The following is a 12,902-nucleotide window of genomic DNA, read 5'->3' as shown; positions in this document are numbered from 1 at the left end:
ATGAATTTCACTACTCTAGGTACCTCTTATAAGTGAAATCATATAGTGTTTGTCCTTTTGTGACTGGCTTATTTCACTTAGCATAATGTCTTCAAGATTCTTCCATGTCGTAGTATGTCAGAATTTTCTTCTTTTTTAAGGCGAATAATATTCCATTATGTATATGTATGTGTATATACACACACACAAACACCCCACATTTTGTTGATTCCTTCATCCCTGGATAGACACTTGGGTTTCTTCTACCTTTAGGCTATTGTCAATAATGCTGCTGCGAACTTGGGTGTACAAATATCTGAGTCTCTGCTCTCAGTTCTTTTGGGTATATATCAGAGTAGAATTGCTGGATCAGTACTTTTTTCTTATTTTTTGAGGAACCACCAAAATGTTTTCCACGGAGGTTGTATCATTTTACATTCCAACCAGCAATGTACAAAGGTTCTAGTTTCTCCACATACCAGCTAACATGTGTTACTGTTTTTTTTTTGTTTGTTTTACTAATCTTAATGAGTATAAAGTGATATCTCATTGTGGTTTTGATTTGCATTTCCCCAATGACTAATGATACTGAGCATCTTTTTATGTTTTGTTGACCATTTGTCAACAAAAGAGAAATAGACATTTCTCTCTTTGGAGAAATGTAGTGTGTCAGAATGTAATGCTGGATCTTGTGCTGTCTTTGGAGAAATGTCTATTGAAGTCCTTTGCTTATCTTTAAATCAGGTTGTTTATTACTTGTTGTTGAACATACAAATATTTTGTATAGTAGTAGAAATACAAAAATACTTAAAACATGTCTTCTTTCTTACTATTAGTGGTGTAAAGTATAATTTGCTAGCTCACACTACCCTAACCTTGGAAAGTGCTGAGGATAGTTTCAAGACCCATAATCTGTCTATTAATGGAAATGGTAAGTACAGTATATATTTTACTTACTACATATATTGTGTCTATATTTCTAATTATAGTATGTTCCCCTCAAGTGGATATCGTCTTAAATAATGGAGACATGAGTGATTCTGTTGGTTCTTTCAAATATATCTGTCCCTCTTCCCCAAAGGAGAAAAGTTTGTGTTCCTTTCTCTACACTGAGATGTGCTTGCAAGGCTTAGTGGGAAAAGAAAGGTCTCGGGTATGCTCAATCCTTGTTTTTGACTTGGAATTTATGACTTCACCACTCTTCTAGCTGGAAATTAAAGACCTGACTTATTTTTAAATTTGAAATCAAGGAAGCCAGCCTTTCTGTTAGTAGGAAGCAGAGAATGTAAGAAAGAGAAAGTAGGGTTAAATTATCTTAACCTTTTTCTCTTTGGATGGCAGTGGCAGTTATAGTTTATCCAAAATAAAGATATAGGAAACTGAAGAAGGGGTTTAGGTCATTAGGAAGATTTGTAAAACTTAGCATGAGCACTTGCTACGCTCCCAGGTTATTTTACTCATGATGAAAAAATATGGAGCAGTGCTGGTAAGGCAGTTTGGAAGTATGATTTGGGTTATTTACTTTTGTTCATTTTCTCCAAGCAAAATAAATAAAAATATGTGGTAAATGTCCTAATTATACTTACTGTTGTAAGGACTGTGGCTCTGTACTGATAAGATTGACAATGTTATACCAATATTTTTTGTTTCACAATGAGAAATTATGTTAAAAATAGGGAAAAGTTCATGAAATGTAAATATGTAGTTTAAAAAATAATTATGAGGCTAGGTGTGGTGGCTCATGCCTGTAATCCCAGTTCTTTGGGAGGATGAGATGGGAGGCTCACTTGAGCCCAGGAGTTTGAGACCTGCCTGGGTAACATAGTGAGACCCTATCTCTACAAAAATAAAAAAAAATTAGCCAGCCATGGTCATGCGTGCATGTAATCCCAGCTACTCAGGATACTGAGTTAGGAGGATCGCCTGACCCCAGAAGTTCAAGGCTGCAGTGAGGTATGATTGTACCACTGTTGGCCAGCCTGGGCTACAGAGTGAGACCCTGTCTCAAGAAATAGAACATGTCAAGAAATAGAACATTACTACCACTCCTTTCCCTCAGTTACCCTAGGTGTACATGTCTCCATTTTTATGGTATATGCTTCCTTGCTTTTCTTTATGGTTTTATTAATACCATCTTTGTGTGCTTCCCTAAATAGTATAATTTTGCCTGATTTGAACTTTGATATGGAATCATGTTGTCTTAGTAATTTGCTTTTTGTTCATCTTTCAGTATGTATGCTTTTCGTTACTTATAGTATCTCATTGTATGATAATATGTATTTATCTCTTAGACTGATTTAATTATTCTTCATAGTTACAGGGTTCTTCAGCTTTTCTATTTCTTGGGTCAGTTTCAATAAGTTATGTTTTTATAGATATCTACCCATTTGATCTAAACTTTGAGATTTATAGGCATTAAATTTTCTGTAATGTCCTTATATCTATTGAATTTCTGCAGCCTCTGTAGCATTGTTCCCTCTTTTCCATTCTGATGTTTGCTTTCTGTACCATCTCTGTTTTTTAATTCCCATTCTTGTAATAGATTAGTCAGTTTTATTCATCAGTGTGTTCCATATTTGCTAATTATTTGTTAGAAGTAATGATTGTAGTCTATATACTTTATATTACTACAAGAGGTGTGATAAAATCTCCTTCTGTGATTGTGGATTTTTCGACCCATAGTTATATCTATTTTTACTGTATATAATTTGAACCTTTGTTATTTGATGCATGTACATGTTTAAATTGTGTATTTTCTTCTTTTACCTCAAACTGTACTTATTTTTATGTTACAAACATGCCTCTTCAAACAGCATTATATTGGATTTTAATCTTTCTCTAATTTGACAATCTTTTTTTTACCGAAGCTTTTATTCCTTTTGTATTTAATATCAAATAGCTATATATTTGGGTTTAAATCTGTGATAACCTGTGTTTTCTATTTGTCTCACCTATTCCATGGTTATTTTTTTCTTGCCTTTTAAGGCAACTTTTCCTTGTTTGAATTAAAGCTATAAATCCTTTTTCTCGTTTTTTAGAATTTACCCCTAAAAATTTCATTAATCATACTTATTAAAAACTAAACTTAAAAGATAGTTTTGTGCTTTTCTCAGACAATACAAGGACTTTAGAACAGTGAAACTCTTTTCCCTAACCTATGTGCTATTGTTATATATTGTAATTCTTTTTTTTTTAGTACTTATTTAGATTTAATACTTATTTAGATTTACCTACATGTTTCTATGCACTACTTGTATCTTATGCCTTGCATCTGGGATACTTTTCCCTCTGCTTGAATTATAAGCCTTAGAATTTCTTTTAGTGAGTTATGCTGATATCAGACTTCTTTTTCTTTTTGTTTATCTGAAGATGACTTTATTTTGCCTCATTATTGAAGATATTTCTTAATTCTGCAGTTTTAATTTTCTCTTGTTGAATATTGAACATATAATTCCAATATTTTTGGCTTTTATTATTTTATTATAAATGTTGTAAATCATTTGCCAGTGTGTCACCACTATGAGTGTAATCTTTTTATTTCTTTTTGCCTTTGGTTTTCTAAAATTTTACTATGGTATAATTAGGTGTAGAGTTTATTTATGCTGCTTGGGGTTTCTTGAGCTTCTTTACATTGTTGATATGTTTCATCAGTTTGGACAAAATCTCACTTATCTATTTGAAACTGCCTCTGCTGTTGTGTAGCTTTTGTCCTTTTTGCATGCCTGTTAAACCTATGTTAGTCTTTTCATTGTATCCTTCATCTTTCTTACTCTTTATGATGTACTTTTCAACTAACTTACGGATATTTAGAACATAAGCTATTCATAAATCTGAGATTGCCTATATAAAGAAGTTTGCTTTCAAACTTTTAAATTTACAAATCAGAAAGTTGATTTCCAATGTATTACTGAAATACATGCTTTTACAGAATTTTCATTTCATTTGCTGCCTGTTTTAGGAAAGACAACTTTTGTTTATTCGTGTTTGCATTTTGGAATTGTATGTATTATGCTTGTGCATTTATTTTTCCCAGATTAAGCCCCTTATTTCTAAAATATAGCAGCTTTAAAAATGTATTAATGAAAAAGATTTGAATAGTCTCAGACCATTGTTGTGTGCTATTCTATAGTAGAATCTTGGGTAGGTAAGTTTAATACTTTTTGGTTTTACTACAAACCTTCGCTGCCTTGCATGTATATATTAACTATTTTTACAAAAAAAATTCTAGGGTAATTAAAACTTTTAGGTAAATAATAGTTATGGCCAGTAGCTAGCCATTTTGTAGGCACTACCAACAGGGCACAGAGAAAACTTTAAAAATCATTTTTATGTGGTCCAGTGTGAACTAAGGGCCATATGTTGGGTTTTTATTTATACTCTGATGCCTAGAATAAATTATTTAGTGCTTTCCTCCATATAGGTAGGTAGTACACAGGTAGGTATCTTCGTTAAAGGAGTATCTTAATGTTTTTTGAAATAACTTTTTTAAACAATGTCAAACTTCCAGAAAAGTTGCAAGTTGAATGTCAAGATTTTTTTTTTTAATCAGAGATGGGTATCGGTATAACTCCTGGGTGCAAGCACTCGTCCCACCTTGGCATCCCGAGTAGCTGGGACTACAGGCACACACCACCACACTCAGCTTAAATGTCAGGATCTTTTTTTTTTCTCAAAAAAAATATGAGAGCAAGTTGCTTACATGATAGTCTGTACCCCAAAATGTATTAATACATATTTCCTACTATCAGGACATTCAGCTACATCATCATCACTCTTGAAGTCAAGAAATGAATACTAATACATTACCACCATATAATCCTCAGAGTCCATTCAAGATATTGCCCATTGTCACAATAATGTTCTTTATAGCAGAGGGATACAGTGCAGAATCATACAGTTCATTTAATTATCATGCTTTTTAATTTTCCTTCAATCTGGGCTAGTTCTTCATTCATTGGGCTCTAATGTTCAATGTGAGGCTCCTCTTCCCAGCCATACCTCTTTTACCCTGCTTGCTCAAGACAGAGTCCCAAATCTAGGCTGTGCCCCAGTGTCGTCACCCTCTCAGCCCCTTCAGGTGCTGATACCTCCTGCAGGCGGCCCCTGCTACTCACCATTCTCATTCTGCCTGTCTCCATCATCCACTTCTAGCACATCACAGCTCCTTCTCCAGTCCTGGCACAAATGTTCATGTTGGGGGCTCTATCTAATGGCTTATGACTGAATTGTTCAGCAAGAGAAGGGGAGGAGGAAGGGCCAAAAATGTTAAGTTATCTTAAGTTCTCTGAAATAGTGTTTTTTGTTTTTGTTTTTGTTTTGCTTTGTTTTTGCTCTGTTGCCCAGGCTGGAGTGCAGCGGTGCAGTCTGAGCTCACTGCAACCTCCGTCTCCCAGGCTCTAGCGATTCTTCTGCCTCAGCCTCCCAAGCAGCTGGGACTACAAGCATGCACCACCATGCCCAGCTAATTTTTGTATTTTTAGTAGAGACAGGGTTTCACCATATTGGCCAGGCTGATCTCAAACTCCTGACCTCAAGTGATCCGCCTGCCTCAGCCTCGCAAAGTGAAATAATGTTGTATTCAGAGGATCACTTTTCTAATTATTATAATGAAAATCAGAGCAAAAAGTAGAATTTGACAAACATAAATTACTTTATTAGAATGTTTTTATATTAAATGAGATCACTTATATTCTCTGAACAACTTTCATTGAATAATTAAAATCAAACAAGAGACTAAACAGTTCATTTTTATTCAGGTGATAGCATGCTATAAACTGTCAGTTTAATATTATCCTGTCCTTTCTATTCTCATATTTGATTTTCTCACTAAATATGGCACTGGTATTTGGGTAGGATAAATCTTTACATGAAACTAATTCTAAAATATGTTCTGTACAAAGCAAAACAAAATTGTAAAAAGAGAAAAATCAAAATGTATGATGACCTTAAATAAACTTATATTTATAACTTGATTTTTTTTTCTTTCTCCTTTAAATAGAGGAGTCTTCATTTTGGCTTCCCCTGTATGGCAACATGTGCTGCCGACTAGTTGCCCAGCCAGCTTGTATGGCTGAGGATGCATTTGCAGGATTTCTTAATCAGCAGGTTAGTGGACTTTAAATATCCTACAGCGATTGTAGCTCTAATTTAAATCTTAATATACTGGCAGTTGTTTCACCTTCTGATATTGAGAAGTATTTTTTAAGTCTTTTTTTAAATGTCAGTTTTCTAAATGTTATCAGATATAAACTGTAGGGGGTGCGGGGTGAAAAGGATGACAAGGCAGGGAGGGATCTACTGCAATGTTGATGGCTAAGGCACTACCTCTCCATGCTCCTCTGCTTCATTAATAGCAGCAACAGGATAATCAGCAACAGAGGGCTCCTTGTGGAAACTGATGAGGGCTGCTCAACACCTTTCACATAAAGGTCTTTCTGGCAGACAGCGTTTGGCACGGTTTAGGACTCTGAGCTTCCAAAGCTGCCTGCCTCTGTGCCACCTACGGCTGATTTATTTATAACCATAGTTATTTATATTCAGTAAATAATTAATTGTGAACTTCAATGAATCAATAGCTTTTTCTAAAAGATTCCATTAGGAGGAAGGAAAATTTGCATTCTTAAAGGATAGTTGACATTTTCCGATGCTCTGAGAACAGTAAGGGAAAATAATATTTTGAACATATAGAATTGTTTTTATAATTTTCCTGAGTCATTTGATGAATTGCTATAGAATTCTAAGCACTAATTTTTAATCGACTAGCTTTTCTAAAACACCATTGATCTATGGTTTTATGTGTGTAAAAGTTAGGTGGTAATCGTTGCCTCCATTTCACTTAATGCCTTTAAGAATTCCAAACTTTTCTTCTCTGATATTAACATACTCTTGGATTTGGGGCAATTAACCTTTTGTATATCAAATTAATGGATAATTCCATCACATTTTAAAAATTCTAAATAACTAACCTTGATAAGTATTTTGATGAATTGAGTTAAAGTGATAATAACTTAAAATTGATAGTCTCTTGATTTTTTTTTTTTTCAGCAAATGGTAGAAGGTCTGATTAGTTGGAGAAGGCTGTATTGTGTTTTGCGAGGAGGTAAACTCTATTGTTTTTACAGTCCAGAGGAAATTGAAGCTAAAGTGGAACCAGCTTTGGTAGTACCCATTAACAAGGTAGAGGAAATGCTATTTTGAGAAAAAAAGATACATCTTAGAAAGTTTGTTTTTGTCTGTGCAGTTTACATTGTTGTTGTCTTAGAAATAAAAGAGAAGCACTGGTAAAAATAGGTTACTTCATAAATATGATTTAATCTGTTTCTGTTTTTCTATTAGAGCTTATCTGTTATAAGAAAATGTGTATTTCCTAAGAAAACATAGTAATGGACATCTATACCAGTAAATAGGTTTTAAAGCAGAGAATGTAACTCCACATTAACAGTATATTTAAATTTTTTATGAATTTATTTAAGAGATTAAACATAAATTGTTAGATCATGTTGTAATGATGCTGTTTCTAGTTAGTATTCAAATGAAGCCATAAAAAGACATTCTTGACTACACTTTCTGATTTCTTATGGGATTGATGGGCAATTGTCCAATCTTCTGTCAGAACAGAAAAGCCTGCCAGTCCATTTAGAATAGTTGAGCGCTTATACTGCATTTAAAAAGTAGTACCACACGACCTAGAGAATTTGTCAAGTATATATATACTGGTTTGATACAAAGGAGACTATTGAAATCTAGCTACAGTTTTTTTCATCTAGAATCCTATAGGAAAACTTCAATATAAGGCAGACTTAGTTTCTTCTACTTCACAGTCGTAAATTTAGCTTTGTCTATTATTCAAGTCTAGTGTTGATTAGGGGATTTTTCTTTCCTCATTTTTTAGAGCATTCCTACTCTAGAATAAATGCATTTCTAGACCGAAATATCATGGTTTTTGCCTGTGGGCTGCCCCTAATTGTTTCTAGTTATTCTACTTTGCTTGTCTTTGGTGTGGTTGAAGTGTGTGATAAAACATGAGCCATCACATTTGTTCTCCTTGTCTTTGAAATTATCCTTTAAGGAAGACTGTAAAGTTGTATGTCCTTGTATATAATAGTTGTATTCCTGAAAACCCATAGGTACCAGTCTACTAATCTATAAAGACTTGATTTTCATGATCTTCTCCAATAATAACATTTTTGTCTATTTCTATTCCGCTTTTAGAAATTACACTGCTTTTTACTTACAGAAAGTCTTTTAGTGAGACCTTTTATTATATAAATTCACCTAATTTAACTTTTGTTTAAACTGTTTTGACAAATCAAGGACATAATACATCAGTATTATAATGAATCTATTTTGGCTTAGAAAATTCGGTTTTTGAAATACATAATTTTATTAATGAAAAATTGACATGCTTTTTTCATTACTTGCCAACTTTTTATTTTGTTTGGTTTATGCAGTGTTGTATTTCCTGCCGCTTTTTCACTTTAGTCTTTTGAAAATTTCAGATGGAAAAATTGAAACAGAATAATGAACACCTGTATACCATTCATCTAGATTCTTCAGCTGTTGTTAACATTTTGCCACATTTGCTTTCTCTCTAGTTAAAATTTTTTTCTGAACCATTTTAAAATCAGTTGCAAACAACATAACATTTCTTCTCTGAATATGTTAGCATATTTCTCCTAAAACCAAGGACACTTTTTCGTAACCATATTATTGTCATGCTCAAAAAGTTTATTGTTGATACAATATTATCTAATATACAGAAGAAATTGCTCTAATTGTCCCCAAAATATCCTTTCTAATTTTTATTTAGTGTTTGATCCAGGACCTTATCAAGGATCATGTACTGCATCTGGTCAGCATTTCCTTTGATTCCTTTCATCTAAATTGTGCCCTTCACCTCCTGCCTTTATTTATGCCTTTCATTACATTGACATTTTTTAAAAGTCCAGGCCAGTTTTCTTAGAATTTCTCCAAATCTATACGTAACTAATTATTTCACTAGATTCAGCTTAAATAATTTTGGTAAAAGTTCTTTGTATATGATTATGTCTACGTTGGCTTTTACTAAATAGCTGAGGAGTAAAAATGAAATCCTACTAATTTTTTTCTTATATTTTATACCATAGAATATTCAGTCATAAAATGTAATCTAAACAAATGATATTTTTAAAGTCATTAGTTTTATTTGAAGACAGTCTTGAAGGAATCCAGCTTGCCTTATCTTAGCCCTTTAAGGTAGGCAAAGCAGCTATGGCAGCCCTGTTTTACAGGTATATTATTTCTTTTTTTTTTTTTTTTTTTTTTTTTTTTTTTTTTTTTTTTTTTTTGAGACGGAGTCTCGCTGTCGCCCAGGCTGGAGTGCAGTGGCGCAGTCTCGGCTCACTGCAAGCTCTGCCTCCCGGATTCACGCCATTCTCCTGCCTCAGCCTCTCCGAGTAGCTGGGACTACAGGCGCCCGCCACCATGCCCGGCTAATTTTTTTGTATTTTTAGTAGAGACGGGGTTTCACCGTGGTCTCGATCTCCTGACCTCGTGATCCGCCCGCCTCGGCCTCCCAAAGTGCTGGGATTACAAGCGTGAGCCACCCCGCCTGGCCTATATTATTTCTTTTACAAGTGAAGAAATAGTCTCAGAGATCAGATAGAACTTTCCAAATTAGTAAGGAAAATTATATGGCTCACCCTTTTCCTAATGAGTAGGAAAAAATAGATAAAAATTCATGGACTGTTTTTGCTATTTCCTCATAGGCGTACTGCTAGACTAGATTTGGAAGGCAAAATTAGACTTTTTCCTCTCTTCATATCACTGTAAATAAATTTTGAAAGTTAAAAAGTAGCTATAAAATGAGGTTCTGAGGATGAAGCCACAGTAGACTTACAGGCGATGGCTTAGGCATGTGTGTGGACACTTTACGATTTAAATTTAAGAGAACATTGATAATAAAACTGTGTTATTGTAGTCAGTGTGTCTGTATTTTCAGTCTGATGACAAGGATCTAATTCCAGAAAAGTGGTGACAATGTTTATATGGCCTGACTGAATTGACCTATTTTAATTGATTTACTTTTCCTTGTGGTAATAAAGGCTGATGGCGAGGTGACTAATGAGATTTTGTAGTCAATCAGTGGCATTGTTAAGATGACTGAAATCAGCAGACTTAAAATTCCAGTGTTTCTTCCACAATTAGCCATTACATATCACAGGAAAATTATTAATTTAGTAATTTGTATAGATTTAGCCTTATACTTGGAGACAATGTGAGCTACATTTGACCTTGAGGACTGGTGAGTTAATTATCTCTTCCATTGTACATAACTTCTGTGTAAAGTACAAAAGAGCATTTTAAAATTAGACATGAAATAAGAGTTAAGGTTGGAAAGATATATTTATTATTATTATAGAATATAAATATAATTTAATTGTTAATCTCAAAGATGAAACTGATGACAAAGTATTCTGTTTTCCTTCTTTGCAATATTGCCATCTTAATTTTCTCCAGTGTAGGTTTCCTGTGTTTTTCTCTTTAGAAGCCTTTTTCTCTTTGTAGTTCTTACTTCTACCTCAGGCTTCCTTTGAATTTTTCCATTCACCTGAAAACTTCCCTGTTAATAGTAAATTCACTGATCTCTTTATTGAAAAAATCAAGCACTATCCCAGTCAAGAAATATATTTGTTACTTCCTAAAACATGACTGTTATGTAATTATTTTTCCTTTTAAAGTAAGTTTTGTAATAGTTGAGCACTGTTCTCAACTTACAAAATGATTCAAATGTACAGAAAAGTTGGAAAAAAAAAAACTATACTGATGGCCCATATACATACCACCTAGACTCAGCAGTTAACATTTTGTCATATTTACATTATCTCTTTGATTAAATCTATATTTTTTGATGACCCATTTGAACATAAGACTTTGATATCATGATACTTCATTCCTGAATACTTCAACATGTAACTCCTATTAATAAAAATAGGGACCTTTTATATACATATAATCATAATACCATTATCACAGCTAAGAAAATTAAAAATAACTTTTTTATGTCACCTAATATTCAGTCCATATTCAGATTTCCCCGTTTTCCCAAAATGGCCTTTTACCTCAGGTCTTCAGTCCAGGATTATTCAAGGATTATGCATCCTCGACAATTCTTCTAATGTGTAAATGAGGTCTAGAGGCTTGATTGTATTTATGTAAAACATTTTTATTAGAATATTTTATGGTTGATGACAGACAAGTACTTTATAGAGCCTCCCTTTAGGAGGCTCATGATGTCAGGTTGTCGCCACTACTGGTGATGCCCTCTCTCCAACATAAAGTAATCTTCCCTCTTTACGATTACCAAGTAGCCAGTGAGGAGACACCTTGGCACTGTGTGACTGTGTTTGTTTTCTAACAATCTTTCACATAATGGTTTTAGCCACCTGTGATTATCTTTGTCTAAATCAGTTATTACACGGGAGATTCTGGGTGATTTTCTCATACTACTTTCATTCTACATATGTCCTTCCTTTTGGCATTCTTTTTGTAAAGAAGTTTTTCTTATCAACTAGGGATGAATTACAGTCTCTTGTGAAAAGGCAGGATAAATACTTGGTATCTTAATTGCCAATTTTCAGGGTAAGAAGTTGGTGTCATGTATTGGTATTGCAGTGGTATTGGTAATATATATTGGAGTTGATATTACTCCCTCCAGGGGTAGCAGATGAGTGTTATCTTCCTCCCTCCCCTACCTTCACTGTCTTATATAGTGATAAATTCATAGGTTTTTATCTATTCAGTGTTTTAAATTACTTGGTTTTTAAATCTAAGTTAGATATTTTGATTGTTTTTCTTACCTTGCAAATTTGTAAGGGAGACATGCTATTAGCGTTTTCTTTTTTTTGTTTGTTTGTTTGTTTGTTTGAGACAGGGTCTGGCCCTGTCTCTCAGGCTGGAGTGCAATGGTGCCATCACAGCTCACTGCAGCCTCCACCTCCCAGACATAAGGGATCCTCCCGCCTTAACCTCCCTAGTAGCTGGGACTACAGGTACATGCCACCACACCTAGCTAATTTTTGTATTTTTTGTAAAGACAGGGTTTCACCATGTTACCCAGGCTGGTCTCAAACTCCTGGGCTCAAGCAATCTGCCTGCCTCAGCCTCCCAAAGTGCTGGGATTACAAGTATGAGCCACCATACCCAGCTTCTTAGTATATTCTTTTTTTTTTTTTTCCTATTTAGTTGTTTATTTATTTTTGAGATGGAGTCTTACTCTGTTGCCCAGGCTGGATTGCAGTGGTGCCATCTTGGCTCACTGCAACCTCCACCTCCCAGCTTCCAGCTGTTCTCCTGCCTCAGCCTCCTGAGTAGCTGGGATTATAGGCACCTACCACCATGCCCAGCTAATTTTTGAAGTTTTCGCTGTGCCCTTTTGGTAGTGCCTACAAAACGGCTAGCTACTGGCCATAACTATTATTTACCTAAAAGTTTTAATTACCCCAGAATTTTTTTTTTTTTTTAAGTAGAGACGGAGTTTCACCATGTTGCCCAGGGTGGTCTCGAACAGTGTATTCTTAAATAAACAAAGGATAAAAACCAGTTTGGTATTTTCTGATACAGCAGGTAAGGATCAAATAAAACTTTTAAGAATAGTGTTTCTCGGCTGGGTGCGGTAGCTCACGCCTGTAATCCCAGCATTTTGGGAGGTCAGCACGGGTGGATCACGAGATCAGGAGATTGAGACCATCCTGGCTAACAGGGTGAAACCCCATCTCTACTAAAAACACAAAAAATTAGCCAGGCATGGCGGCACACGCCTGTAGTCCCAGTTACTCGGGAGGCTAAGGCAGGATAATTGCTTGAACTTGGGAGGTGGAGGTTGCAGTGAGCCGAGATTGTGCCACTGCACTCCAGCCTGGGCGACAGAGTGAGACTCCATCTCA

General features: G+C 34.7%; 1 protein-coding gene across 1 annotated transcript in view; it reads left to right on the top strand.

Moving 5' to 3' along the window:
• RTKN2 (rhotekin 2) overlaps window positions 1–12,902 on the top strand; it is an 83,767-nt gene that overhangs the window by 52,492 nt on the left and 18,373 nt on the right. The window contains exons 7-9 of the mRNA XM_003258230.4: window positions 816–910; window positions 5,978–6,084; window positions 7,024–7,155. Coding sequence (XP_003258278.2) covers window positions 816–910; window positions 5,978–6,084; window positions 7,024–7,155 — 334 coding nt within the window. The remainder of the gene's footprint in view (window positions 1–815; window positions 911–5,977; window positions 6,085–7,023; window positions 7,156–12,902) is intronic.

The sequence above is a fragment of the Nomascus leucogenys genome, chromosome 18, assembly GCF_006542625.1.
Source record: "Nomascus leucogenys isolate Asia chromosome 18, Asia_NLE_v1, whole genome shotgun sequence".
Lineage (NCBI taxonomy): Eukaryota > Metazoa > Chordata > Mammalia > Primates > Hylobatidae > Nomascus > Nomascus leucogenys.
The sequence above is the reverse complement of the archived record's forward strand: the minus strand, read 5'-3'. Positions and strand labels throughout refer to the sequence as shown.